Below are 12,005 nucleotides of genomic sequence, written 5' to 3' on the forward strand. Positions count from 1 at the left end.
GGTCACTGAGGGACGGTGTGAGGGAGCTGGATTAACGTCAGTGGGGATACAGTCAGCGACACAGGACGCTGGGGGAGAGGGGTCACTGAGGGACGGTGTGAGGGAGCTGGATTAACGTCAGTGGGGATACTGTCAGTGACACAGGACGCTGAGGGAGAGGGGTCACTGAGGGACGGTGTGAGGGAGCTGGATTAATGTCAGTGGGGATACTGTCAGTGACACAGGACGCTGGGGGAGAGGGGTCGCTGAGGGACGGTGTGAGGGAGCTGGGGGAGAGCGGTCTGAGGGACGGTGTGAGGGAGCTGGATTAATGTCAGTGGGGATACAGTCAGTGACACAGGACCCTGGGGGAGAGGGGTCACTGAGGGACGGTGTGAGGGAGCTGGATTAACGTCAGTGGGGATACAGTCAGCGACAAAGGACGCTGGGGGAGAGGGGTCACTGAGGGACGGTGTGAGGGAGCTGGATTAATGTCAGTGTGGATACAGTCAGCGACACAGGACGCAGGGGAGAGGGGTCACTGAGGGACGGTGTGAGGGAGCTGGATTAACGCCAGTGGGGATACAGTCAGCGACACAGGACGCTGGGGGAGAGGAGTCACTGAGGGACTGTGTGAGGGAGCTGGATTAACAGTGGGGATACAGTCAGCGACACAGGACGCTGGGGGAGAGGGGTCACTGAGGGACGGTGTGAGGGAACTGGATTAACAGCGGGGATACTGTCAGCGACACAGGACGCTGGGGTGGGGGAGCTGGATTCACGTCTCTGAGAGGTGTGTGTGGTGCTGGATTAACGTCAGTGGGGATACGGTCAATGACACAGGACGCTGGGGGAGAGGGGTCACTGAGGGACGGTGTGAGGGAGCTGGATTAACGTCAGTGGGGATACAGTCAGTGACACAGGAAGCTGTGGGAGAGGGGTCACTGAGGGACGGTGTGAGGGAGCTGGATTAATGTCAGTGGGGATACTGTCAGTGACACAGGACCCTGGGGGAGAGGGGTCACTGAGGGACGGTGTGAGGGAGCTGGATTAACATCAGTGGGGATACAGTCAGTGACACAGGACGCTGGTGGAGAGGGGTCACTGAGGGACGGTGTGAGGGAGCTGGATTAACAGTGGGGATACTGTCAGCGACACAGGACGCTGGGGTGGGGTAGCTGGATTCACGTCTCTGAGAGGTGTGAGGGAGCTGGATTCACGTCTCTGAGAGGTGTGAGGGAGCTGGATTCACGTCTCTGAGAGGTGTGAGGGAGCTGGATTCACGTCTCTGAGAGGTGTGAGGGAGCTGGATTCCCGTCTCTGAGAGGTGTGAGGGAGCTGGATTCACGTCAGTGGGGATACAGTCAGTGACACAGGACGCTGGGGGAGAAGGGTCGCTGAGGGACGGTGTGAGGGAGCTGGGGGAGAGCGGTCTGAGGGACGGTGTGAGGGAGCTGGATTAATGTCAGTGGGGATACAGTCAGTGACACAGGACCCTGGGGGAGAGGGGTCACTGAGGGACGGTGTGAGGGAGCTGGATTAACGTCAGTGGGGATACAGTCAGCGAAACAGGACGCTGGGGGAGAGGGGTCACTGAGGGACGGTGTGAGGGAGCTGGATTAACGTCAGTGGGGATACTGTCAGTGACACAGGACGCTGGGGGAGAGGGGTCACTGAGGGACTGTGTGAAGGAGCTGGATTAACGTCAGTGGGGATACTGTCAGTGACACAGGACGCTGAGGGAGAGGGGTCACTGAGGGACGGTGTGAGGGAGCTGGATTAATGTCAGTGGGGATACTGTCAGTGACACAGGACGCTGTGGGAGAGGGGTCAGTGAGGGACGGTGTGAGGGAGCTGGATTAATGTCAGTGGGGATACTGTCAGTGACACAGGATGCTGGGGGAGAGGGGTCACTGAGGGACGGTGTGAGGGAGCTGGATTAACGTCAGTGGGGATACAGTCAGTGACAGGACGCTGGGGGAGAGGGGTCGCTGAGGGACGGTGTGAGGGAGCTGGGGGAGAGCGGTCTGAGGGACGGTGTGAGGGAGCTGGATTAATGTCAGTGGGGATACAGTCAGTGACACAGGACCCTGGGGGAGAGGGGTCACTGAGGGACGGTGTGAGGGAGCTGGATTAACGTCAGTGGGGATACAGTCAGCGACACAGGACGCTGGGGGAGAGGGGTCACTGAGGGACGGTGTGAGGGAGCTGGATTAACGTCAGTGGGGATACTGTCAGTGACACAGGACGCTGGGGGAGAGGGGTCACTGAGGGACGGTGTGAGGGAGCTGGATTAATGTCAGTGTGGATACAGTCAGTGACACAGGACGCTGGGGTAGAGGGGTCACTGAGGGACGGTGTGAGGGAGCTGGATTAATGTCAGTGTGGATACAGTCAGTGACACAGGACCCTGAGGGAGAGGGGTCACTGAGGGACGGTGTGAGGGAGCTGGATTAACGTCAGTGGGGATACTGTCAGCGACACAGGACGCTGGGGTGGTGGAGCGGGATTCACGTCTCTGAGAGGCGTGGGGGAGCTGGATTCACGTCTCTGAGAGGTGTGGGGGAGCTGGATTCACGTCTCTGAGAGGTGTGAGGGAGCTGGATTCACGTTTCTGAGAGGTGTGAGGGAGCTGGATTCACGTCTCTGAGAGGTGTGAGGGAGCTGGATTCACGTCTCTGAGAGGTGTGAGGGAGCTGGATTCACGTCTCTGAGAGGTGTGAGGGAGCTGGATTCACGTCTCTGAGAGGTGTGAGGGAGCTGGATTCACGTCTCTGAGAGGTGTGAGGGAGCTGGATTCACGTCTCTGAGAGGTGTGAGGGAGCTGGATTAACGTCAGTGGGGATACTGTCAGCGACACAGGACGCTGGGGGAGGGGAGCGGGATTCACGTCTCTGAGAGGTGTGAGGGAGCTGGATTAACAGTGGGGATACTGTCAGCGACACAGGACGCTGGGGTGGGGTAGCTGGATTCACGTCTCTGAGAGGTGTGAGGGAGCTGGATTCACGTCTCTGAGGTGTCGGGGAGCTGGATTCACGTCTCTGAGAGGTGTGGGGGAGCTGGATTCACGTCTCTGAGAGGTGTGAGGGAGCTGGATTCACGTCTCTGAGAGGTGTGGGGGAGCTGGATTCACGTCTCTGAGAGGTGTGGGGGAGCTGGATTCACGTCTCTGAGAGGTGTGGGGGAGCTGGATTCACGTCTCTGAGAGGTGTGGGGGAGCTGGATTCACGTCTCTGAGAGGTGTGGGGGAGCTGGATTCACGTCTCTGAGAGGTGTGGGGGAGCTGGATTCACGTCTCTGAGAGGTGTGAGGGAGCTGGATTCACGTCTCTGAGAGGTGTGTGTGGTGCTGGGACTCACCTTCTCGATGGTGTAGAGCGTCTGTCTCCTCCTGTCACGAACCTGCTTCTCCTTCGTCTCCTGGGTGGGGTCGTGGACAGAGACGTGAAAGACCGCGAGCGATGCGTCGTACCCCCGCCCCCCCCCCTCGCCTTAACTCCCCACCCACCGTTTCAATTTCCAACGCGGTTTCTCAGTGACCTCGCTTTTCTCTCCCCGCTCTGCCCCGCCCTCCGCATCGTGTTAATCGACCCCTTCATTTCTTTCCTTGCTCTGGGGCCGCAGTCGCTTGACGCGTTCACGGTTTCTTCCCCGCAGATGCTGCCTGGCTTGTCGAGCCCCTGCAGCGTTTCGAGTGCGTGAGCGGCGTGCGAGACGATCGGCACACGTGAGAATAATTATTTAAGAAGAACACGATTCTGGTGACGGTGGAGATTCGCGACAGGGCGAGGCCTGGGGCGATCGCTGCCCCCTGCTGGCCGGTCCCAGCTCGGCAGCCCGCTCTCCTTCCCCTCCGCCCCAGAGGTGGACAAACCCCCCTCACCCCGGGGTGAACCGTTCCTTCCTCCTGAGCAGACACACTCAGTCACGGGCCTGCGCGCACCCCCCACGCCTCTCGTCCCCAGGCCACTTACGTCGTCGTCACTGCGCGTGGTCACCACGGCGTCGATCATCTTGCGAGGGTTGTTGACGCTGGAGACGGTGAGTTTCCCGAGGGAGCCCTCGAACTGCACTGCACGGGTGGGGGGGGGACAAACACCAGCATCGGTAACGGGTTCCAGGACAGGCACGACAGACACCCCACCGTGCTGGGCGCGATAGGGACGGGATGCCTTCACACCGTCCCTCCACACACTCCCGGGTTCAGACACAGAGTGAGGCTCCCTCCACACCGTCCCATCACACACTCCCGGGTTCAGACACAGAGTGAATCACCCTCCACACCGTCCCATCACACACTCCCGGGGTCAGACACAGAGTGAATCTCCCTCCACACCGCCCCATCACACAGTCCCTGGGTCAGGCACAGAGTGAATCTCCCTCCACACTGTCCCATCACACACTCCCGGGGTCAGACACAGAGTGAATCTCCCTTCACACCGTCCCATCACACACTCCCGGGGTCAGGCACAGAGTGAATCTCCCTCCTCACCGTCCCATCACACACTCCCGGGGTCAGACACAGAGTGAATCTCCCTCCACACCGACCCATCACACACTCCCGGGGTCAGACACAGAGTGAATCTCCCTCCTCACCGTCCCATCACGCACTCCCGGGGTCAGACACAGAGTGAATCTCCCTTCTCACCGTCCCAAAACACACTCCCGGAGTCAGACACAGAGTGAATCTCCCTCCACACTGTCCCATCACACACTCCGGGGTCAGACACAGAGTGAATCTCCCTGCACACCGTCCCATCACACACTCCCTGGGTCAGGCACAGAGTGAATCTCCCTCCACACTGTCCCATCACACACTCCCGGGGTCAGACACAGAGTGAATCTCCCTTCACACCGTCCCATCACACACTCCCGGGGTCAGGCACAGAGTGAATCTCCCTCCTCACCGTCCCATCACACACTCCCGGGGTCAGACACAGAGTGAATCTCCCTCCACACCGACCCATCACACACTCCCGGGGTCAGACACAGAGTGAATCTCCCTCCTCACCGTCCCATCACGCACTCCCGGGGTCAGACACAGAGTGAATCTCCCTTCTCACCGTCACAAAACACACTCCCGGAGTCAGACACAGAGTGAATCTCCCTCCACACTGTCCCATCACACACTCCGGGGTCAGACACAGAGTGAATCTCCCTGCACACCGTCCCATCACACACTCCCTGGGTCAGGCACAGAGTGAATCTCCCTCCACACTGTCCCATCACACACTCCCGGGGTCAGACACAGAGTGAATCTCCCTTCACACCGTCCCATCACACACTCCCGGGGTCAGGCACAGAGTGAATCTCCCTCCTCACCGTCCCATCACACACTCCCGGGGTCAGACACAGAGTGAATCTCCCTCCACACCGACCCATCACACACTCCCGGGGTCAGACACAGAGTGAATCTCCCTCCTCACCGTCCCATCACACACTCCCGGGGTCAGACACAGAGTGAATCTCCCTCCTCACCGTCCCATCACACACTCCCGGGGTCAGACAAAGAGTGAATCTCCCTCCACCCCGTTCCATCACACACTCTCTGGGTCAGACACAGAGTGAATCTCCCTCCACACCGTCCCATCACACACTCCCGGGGTCAGACACAGAGTGAATCTCCCTCCACACTGTCCCATCACACACTCCCGGGGTCAGACACAGAGTGAATCTCCCTTCACACCGTCCCATCACACACTCCCGGGGTCAGACACAGAGTGAATCTCCCTCCACACTGTCCCATCACACACTCCCGGGTTCAGACACAGAGTGAGGCTCCCTCCACACCGTCCCATCACACACTCCCGGGGTCAGACACAGAGGGAGGCTCCCTCCACACCGTCCCATCACACACTCCCGGGGTCAGACACAGAGTGAATCTCCCTCCACACCGTCCCATCACACACTCCCGGGGTCAGAGACAGAGTGAATCTCCCTCCACACCGTCCCGTCACACGCTCCCGGGGTCAGACACACAGTGAATCTCCCTCCACACCGTCCCGTCACACACTCCCGGGATCAGACACAGAGTAAATCTCCCTCCACACCGTCCCGTCACACACTCCCGGGGTCAGAGACAGAGTGAATCTCCCTCCACACCGTCCCGTCACACGCTCCCGGGGTCAGACACACAGTGAATCTCCCTCCACACCGTCCCATCACACACTCCCGGGATCAGACACAGAGTGAATCTCCCTCCACACCGTCCCATCACACACTCCCGGGGTCAGAGACAGAGTGAATCTCCCTCCACACCGTCCCGTCACACGCTCCCGGGGTCAGACACACAGTGAATCTCCCTCCACACCGTCCCATCACACACTCCCGGGATCAGACACAGAGTGAATCTCCCTCCACACCGTCCCGTCACACACTCCCGGGGTCAGACACAAGGTGAATCTCCCTCCACACCGACCCATCACACACTCCCGGGGTCAGACACAGAGTGAATCTCCCTCCACACTGTCCCATCACACACTCCCGGGGTCAGACACAAGGTGAATCTCCCTCCACACCGACCCATCACACACTCCCGGGGTCAGACACAGAGTGAATCTCCCTCCACACTGTCCCATCACACACTCCCGGGGTCAGACACAGAGTGAATCTCCCTTCACACCGTCCCATCACACACACCCGGGGTCAGACACAGAGTGAATCTCCCTTCACACTGTCCCATCACACACTCCCGGGTTCAGACAGAGTGAGGCTCCCTCCACACCGTCCCATCACACACTCCCGGGGTCAGACACAGAGTGAGGCTCCCTCCACACCGTCCCATCACACACTCCCGGGATCAGACACAGATTGAATCTCCCTCCTCACCGTCCCATCACACACTCCCGGGGTCAGAGACAGAGTGAATCTCCCTCCACACCGTCCCGTCACACGCTCCCGGGTTCAGACACAGAGTGAATCTCCCTCCACACCGTCCCGTCACACACTCCCGGGGTCAGACACAGAGTGAATCTCCCTCCACACCGTCCCATCACACACTCCTGGGGCTAGACACAGACTGAATCTCCCTCCTCACCGTCCCATCACACACTCCCGGGGTCAGACACAAGGTGAATCTCCCTCCACACCGACCCATCACACACTCCCGGGGTCAGACACAGAGTGAATCTCCCTCCTCACCGTCCCATCACACACTCCTGGGGCTAGACACAGAGTGAATCTCCCTCCACACCGTCCCATCACACACTCCCTGGGTCAGACACAGAGTGAATCTCCCTCCACACCGTCCCATCACACACTCCTGGGGCTAGACACAGATTGAATCTCCCTCCTCACCGTCCCATCACACACTCCCGGGGTCAGACACAAGGTGAATCTCCCTCCACACCGACCCATCACACACTCCCGGGTTCAGACACAGAGTGAATCTCCCTCCTCACCGTCCCATCACACACTCCCGGGGTCAGACACAGAGTGAATCTCCCTCCTCACCGTCCCATCACACACTCCCGGGGTCAGACACAGAGTGAATCTCCCTCCACCCCGTCCCATCACACACTCCCTGGGTCAGACACAGAGTGAATCTCCCTCCTCACCGTCCCATCACACACTCCCGGGGTCAGACACAGAGTGAATCTCCCTCCACACCGTCCCATCACACACTCCTGGGGCTAGACACAGAGTGAATCTCCCTCCTCACCGTCCCATCACACACTCCCGGGATCAGACACAGAGTGAAGCTCCCTCCACACTGTCCCATCACACACTCCCGGGGTCAGACACAGAGTGAATCTCCCTCCACACCGTCCCATCACACACTCCCGGGGTCAGACACAGAGTGAATCTCCCTCCACACTGTCCCATCACACACTCCCGGGGTCAGACACAGAGTGAATCTCCCTTCAAGCCGTCCCATCACACACTCCCGGGGTCAGACACAGAGTGAATCTCCCTCCACACTGTCCCATCACACACTCCCGGGTTCAGACACAGAGTGAGGCTCCCTCCACACCGTCCCATCACACACTCCCGGGGTCAGACACAGAGTGAGGCTCCCTCCACACCGTCCCATCACACACTCCCGGGGTCAGACACAGAGTGAATCTCCCTCCACACCATCCCATCAGACACTCCCGGGGTCAGAGACAGAGTGAATCTCCTCCACACCGTCCCATCACACACTCCCAGGGTCAGACACAGAGTGAATCTCCCTTCACACCGTCCCATCACACACTCCCGGGGTCAGACACAGAGTGAATCTCCCTCCACACTGTCCCATCACACACTCCCGGGTTCAGACACAGAGTGAGGCTCCCTCCACACCGTCCCATCACACACTCCCGGGGTCAGACACAGAGTGAGGCTCCCTCCACACCGTCCCATCACACACTCCCGGGGTCAGACACAGAGTGAAGCTCCCTCCACACCGACCCATCACACACTCCCGGGGTCAGACACAGAGTGAAGCTCCCTCCACACCGACACATCACACACTCCCGGGGTCAGACACAGAGTGAATCTCCCTCCACAACGTCCCATCACACACTCCCGGGGTCAGAGACAGAGTGAATCTCCCTCCACACCGTCCCATCACACACTCCCTGGGTCAGACACAGAGTGAATCACCCTCCACACCTTCCCATCACACACTCCCGGGGACAGACACAGAGTGAATCTCCCTCCACACCGTCCCATCACACACTCCCGGGGTCAGACACAGAGTGAATCTCCCTCCACACTGTCCCATCACACACTCCCGGGGTCAGACACAGAGTGAATCTCCCTTCACACCGTCCCATCACACACACCCGGGGTCAGACACAGAGTGAATCTCCCTTCACACTGTCCCATCACACACTCCCGGGTTCAGACAGAGTGAGGCTCCCTCCACACCGTCCCATCACACACTCCCGGGGTCAGACACAGAGTGAGGCTCCCTCCACACCGTCCCATCACACACTCCCGGGGTCAGACACAGAGTGAATCTCCCTCCACACCGTCCCATCACACACTCCCGGGGTCAGAGACAGAGTGAATCTCCCTCCACACCGTCCCATCACACACTCCCGGGGTCAGACACAGAGTGAATCTCCCTTCACACCGTCCCATCACACACTCCCGGGGTCAGACACAGAGTGAATCTCCCTCCACACCGACCCATCACACACTCCCGGGGTCAGACACAGAGTGAATCTCCCTCCTCACCGTCCCATCACACACACCCGGGGTCAGACACAGAGTGAATCTCCCTCCACCCCGTCCCATCACACACTCCCTGGGTCAGACACAGAGTGAATCTCCCTCCTCACCGTCCCATCACACACTCCCGGGGTCAGACACAGAGTGAATCTCCCTCCACACCGTCCCATCACACACTCCTGGGGCGAGACACAGAGTGAATCTCCCTCCTCACCGTCCCATCACACACTCCCGGGGTCAGACACAGAGTGAAACTCCCTCCACACTGTCCCATCACACACTCCCGGTGTCAGACACAGAGTGAATCTCCCTCCACACCGTCCCTTCACACATTCCCGGGGTCAGACACAGAGTGAATCTCCCTCCACACTGTCCCATCACACACTCCCGGGGTCAGACACACAGTGAATCTCCCTTCACACCGTCCCATCACACACTCCCGGGGTCAGACAAAGAGTGAATCTCCCTCCACACTGTCCCATCACACACTCCCGGGTTCAGACACAGAGTGAGGCTCCCTCCACACCGTCCCATCACACACTCCCGGGGTCAGACACAGAGTGAGGCTCCCTCCACACCGTCCCATCACACACTCCCGGGGTCAGACACAGAGTGAATCTCCCTCCACACCATCCCATCAGACACTCCCGCGGTCAGAGACAGAGTGAATCTCCCTCCACACCGTCCCATCACACACTCCCAGGGTCAGACACAGAGTGAATCTCCCTTCACACCGTCCCATCACACACTCCCGGCGTCAGACACAGAGTGAATCTCCCTCCACACTGTCCCATCACACACTCCCGGGTTCAGACACAGAGTGAGGCTCCCTCCACACCGTCCCATCACACACTCCCGGGGCTAGACACAGAGAGAATCTCCCTCGTCACCGTCCCATCACACACTCCCGGGGTCAGACACAAGGTGAATCTCCCTCCACACCGACACATCACACACTCCCGGGTTCAGACACAGAGTGAATCTCCCTCCTCACCGTCCCATCACACACTCCCGGGGTCAGACACAGAGTGAATCTCCCTCCTCACCGTCCCATCACACACTCCCGGGGTCAGACACAGAGTGAATCTCCCTCCACCCCGTCCCATCACACACTCCCTGGGTCAGACACAGAGTGAATCTCCCTCCTCACCGTCCCATCACACACTCCCGGGGTCAGACACAGAGTGAATCTCCCTCCACACCGTCCCATCACACACTCCTGGGGCTAGACACAGAGTGAATCTCCCTCCTCACCGTCCCATCACACACTCCCGGGGTCAGACACAGAGTGAAGCTCCCTCCACACTGTCCCATCACACACTCCCGGGGTCAGACACAGAGTGAATCTCCCTCCACACCGTCCCATCACACACTCCCGGGGTCAGACACAGAGTGAATCTCCCTCCACACCGTCCCATCACACACTCCCGGGGTCAGAGACAGAGTGAATCTCCCTCCACACCGTCCCATCACACACTCCCGGGGTCAGACACAGAGTGAATCTCCCTTCACACCGTCCCATCACACACTCCCGGGGTCAGACACAGAGTGAATCTCCCTCCACACCGACCCATCACACACTCCCGGGGTCAGACACAGAGTGAATCTCCCTCCTCACCGTCCCATCACACACACCCGGGGTCAGACACAGAGTGAATCTCCCTCCACCCCGTCCCATCACACACTCCCTGGGTCAGACACAGAGTGAATCTCCCTCCTCACCGTCCCATCACACACTCCCGGGGTCAGACACAGAGTGAATCTCCCTCCACACCGTCCCATCACACACTCCTGGGGCGAGACACAGAGTGAATCTCCCTCCTCACCGTCCCATCACACACTCCCGGGGTCAGACACAGAGTGAAGCTCCCTCCACACTGTCCCATCACACACTCCCGGTGTCAGACACAGAGTGAATCTCCCTCCACACCGTCCCTTCACACATTCCCGGGGTCAGACACAGAGTGAATCTCCCTCCACACTGTCCCATCACACACTCCCGGGGTCAGACACACAGTGAATCTCCCTTCACACCGTCCCATCACACACTCCCGGGGTCAGACAAAGAGTGAATCTCCCTCCACACTGTCCCATCACACACTCCCGGGTTCAGACACAGAGTGAGGCTCCCTCCACACCGTCCCATCACACACTCCCGGGGTCAGACACAGAGTGAGGCTCCCTCCACACCGTCCCAACACACACTCCCGGGGTCAGACACAGAGTGAATCTCCCTCCACACCATCCCATCAGACACTCCCGCGGTCAGAGACAGAGTGAATCTCCCTCCACACCGTCCCATCACACACTCCCAGGGTCAGACACAGAGTGAATCTCCCTTCACACCGTCCCATCACACACTCCCGGCGTCAGACACAGAGTGAATCTCCCTCCACACTGTCCCATCACACACTCCCGGGTTCAGACACAGAGTGAGGCTCCCTCCACACCGTCCCATCACACACTCCCGGGGCTAGACACAGAGAGAATCTCCCTCCTCACCGTCCCATCACACACTCCCGGGGTCAGACACAAGGTGAATCTCCCTCCACACCGACCCATCACACACTCCCGGGTTCAGACACAGAGTGAATCTCCCTCCTCACCGTCCCATCACACACTCCCGGGGTCAGACACAGAGTGAATCTCCCTCCTCACCGTCCCATCACACACTCCCGGGGTCAGACACAGAGTGAATCTCCCTCCACTCCGTCCCATCACACACTCCCTGGGTCAGACACAGAGTGAATCTCCCTCCTCACCGTCCCATCACACACTCCCGGGGTCAGACACAGAGTGAATCTCCCTCCACACCGTCCCATCACACACTCCTGGGGCTAGACACAGAGTGAATCTCCCTCCTCACCG

The 12,005-nt window shown here is 59.4% G+C and overlaps 1 protein-coding gene across 1 annotated transcript in view; it reads right to left on the bottom strand.

Moving 5' to 3' along the window:
- The window catches only part of LOC132388881 (protein PAT1 homolog 1-like), a 121,874-nt gene extending 117,787 nt beyond the window's left edge, over window positions 1-4,087 (bottom strand). Inside the window, exons 1-2 of the mRNA XM_059961315.1 lie at window positions 3,953-4,087; window positions 3,339-3,398 (exon numbers count right to left, since the gene is read on the bottom strand). Coding sequence (XP_059817298.1) covers window positions 3,339-3,398; window positions 3,953-3,991 — 99 coding nt within the window. The 5' untranslated portion in view covers window positions 3,992-4,087. The remainder of the gene's footprint in view (window positions 1-3,338; window positions 3,399-3,952) is intronic.
- Between the last annotated feature and the right edge of the window lie 7,918 nt (window positions 4,088-12,005).

This window comes from Hypanus sabinus, unplaced genomic scaffold, assembly GCF_030144855.1.
Source record: "Hypanus sabinus isolate sHypSab1 unplaced genomic scaffold, sHypSab1.hap1 scaffold_43, whole genome shotgun sequence".
NCBI classification, from domain to species: domain Eukaryota; kingdom Metazoa; phylum Chordata; class Chondrichthyes; order Myliobatiformes; family Dasyatidae; genus Hypanus; species Hypanus sabinus.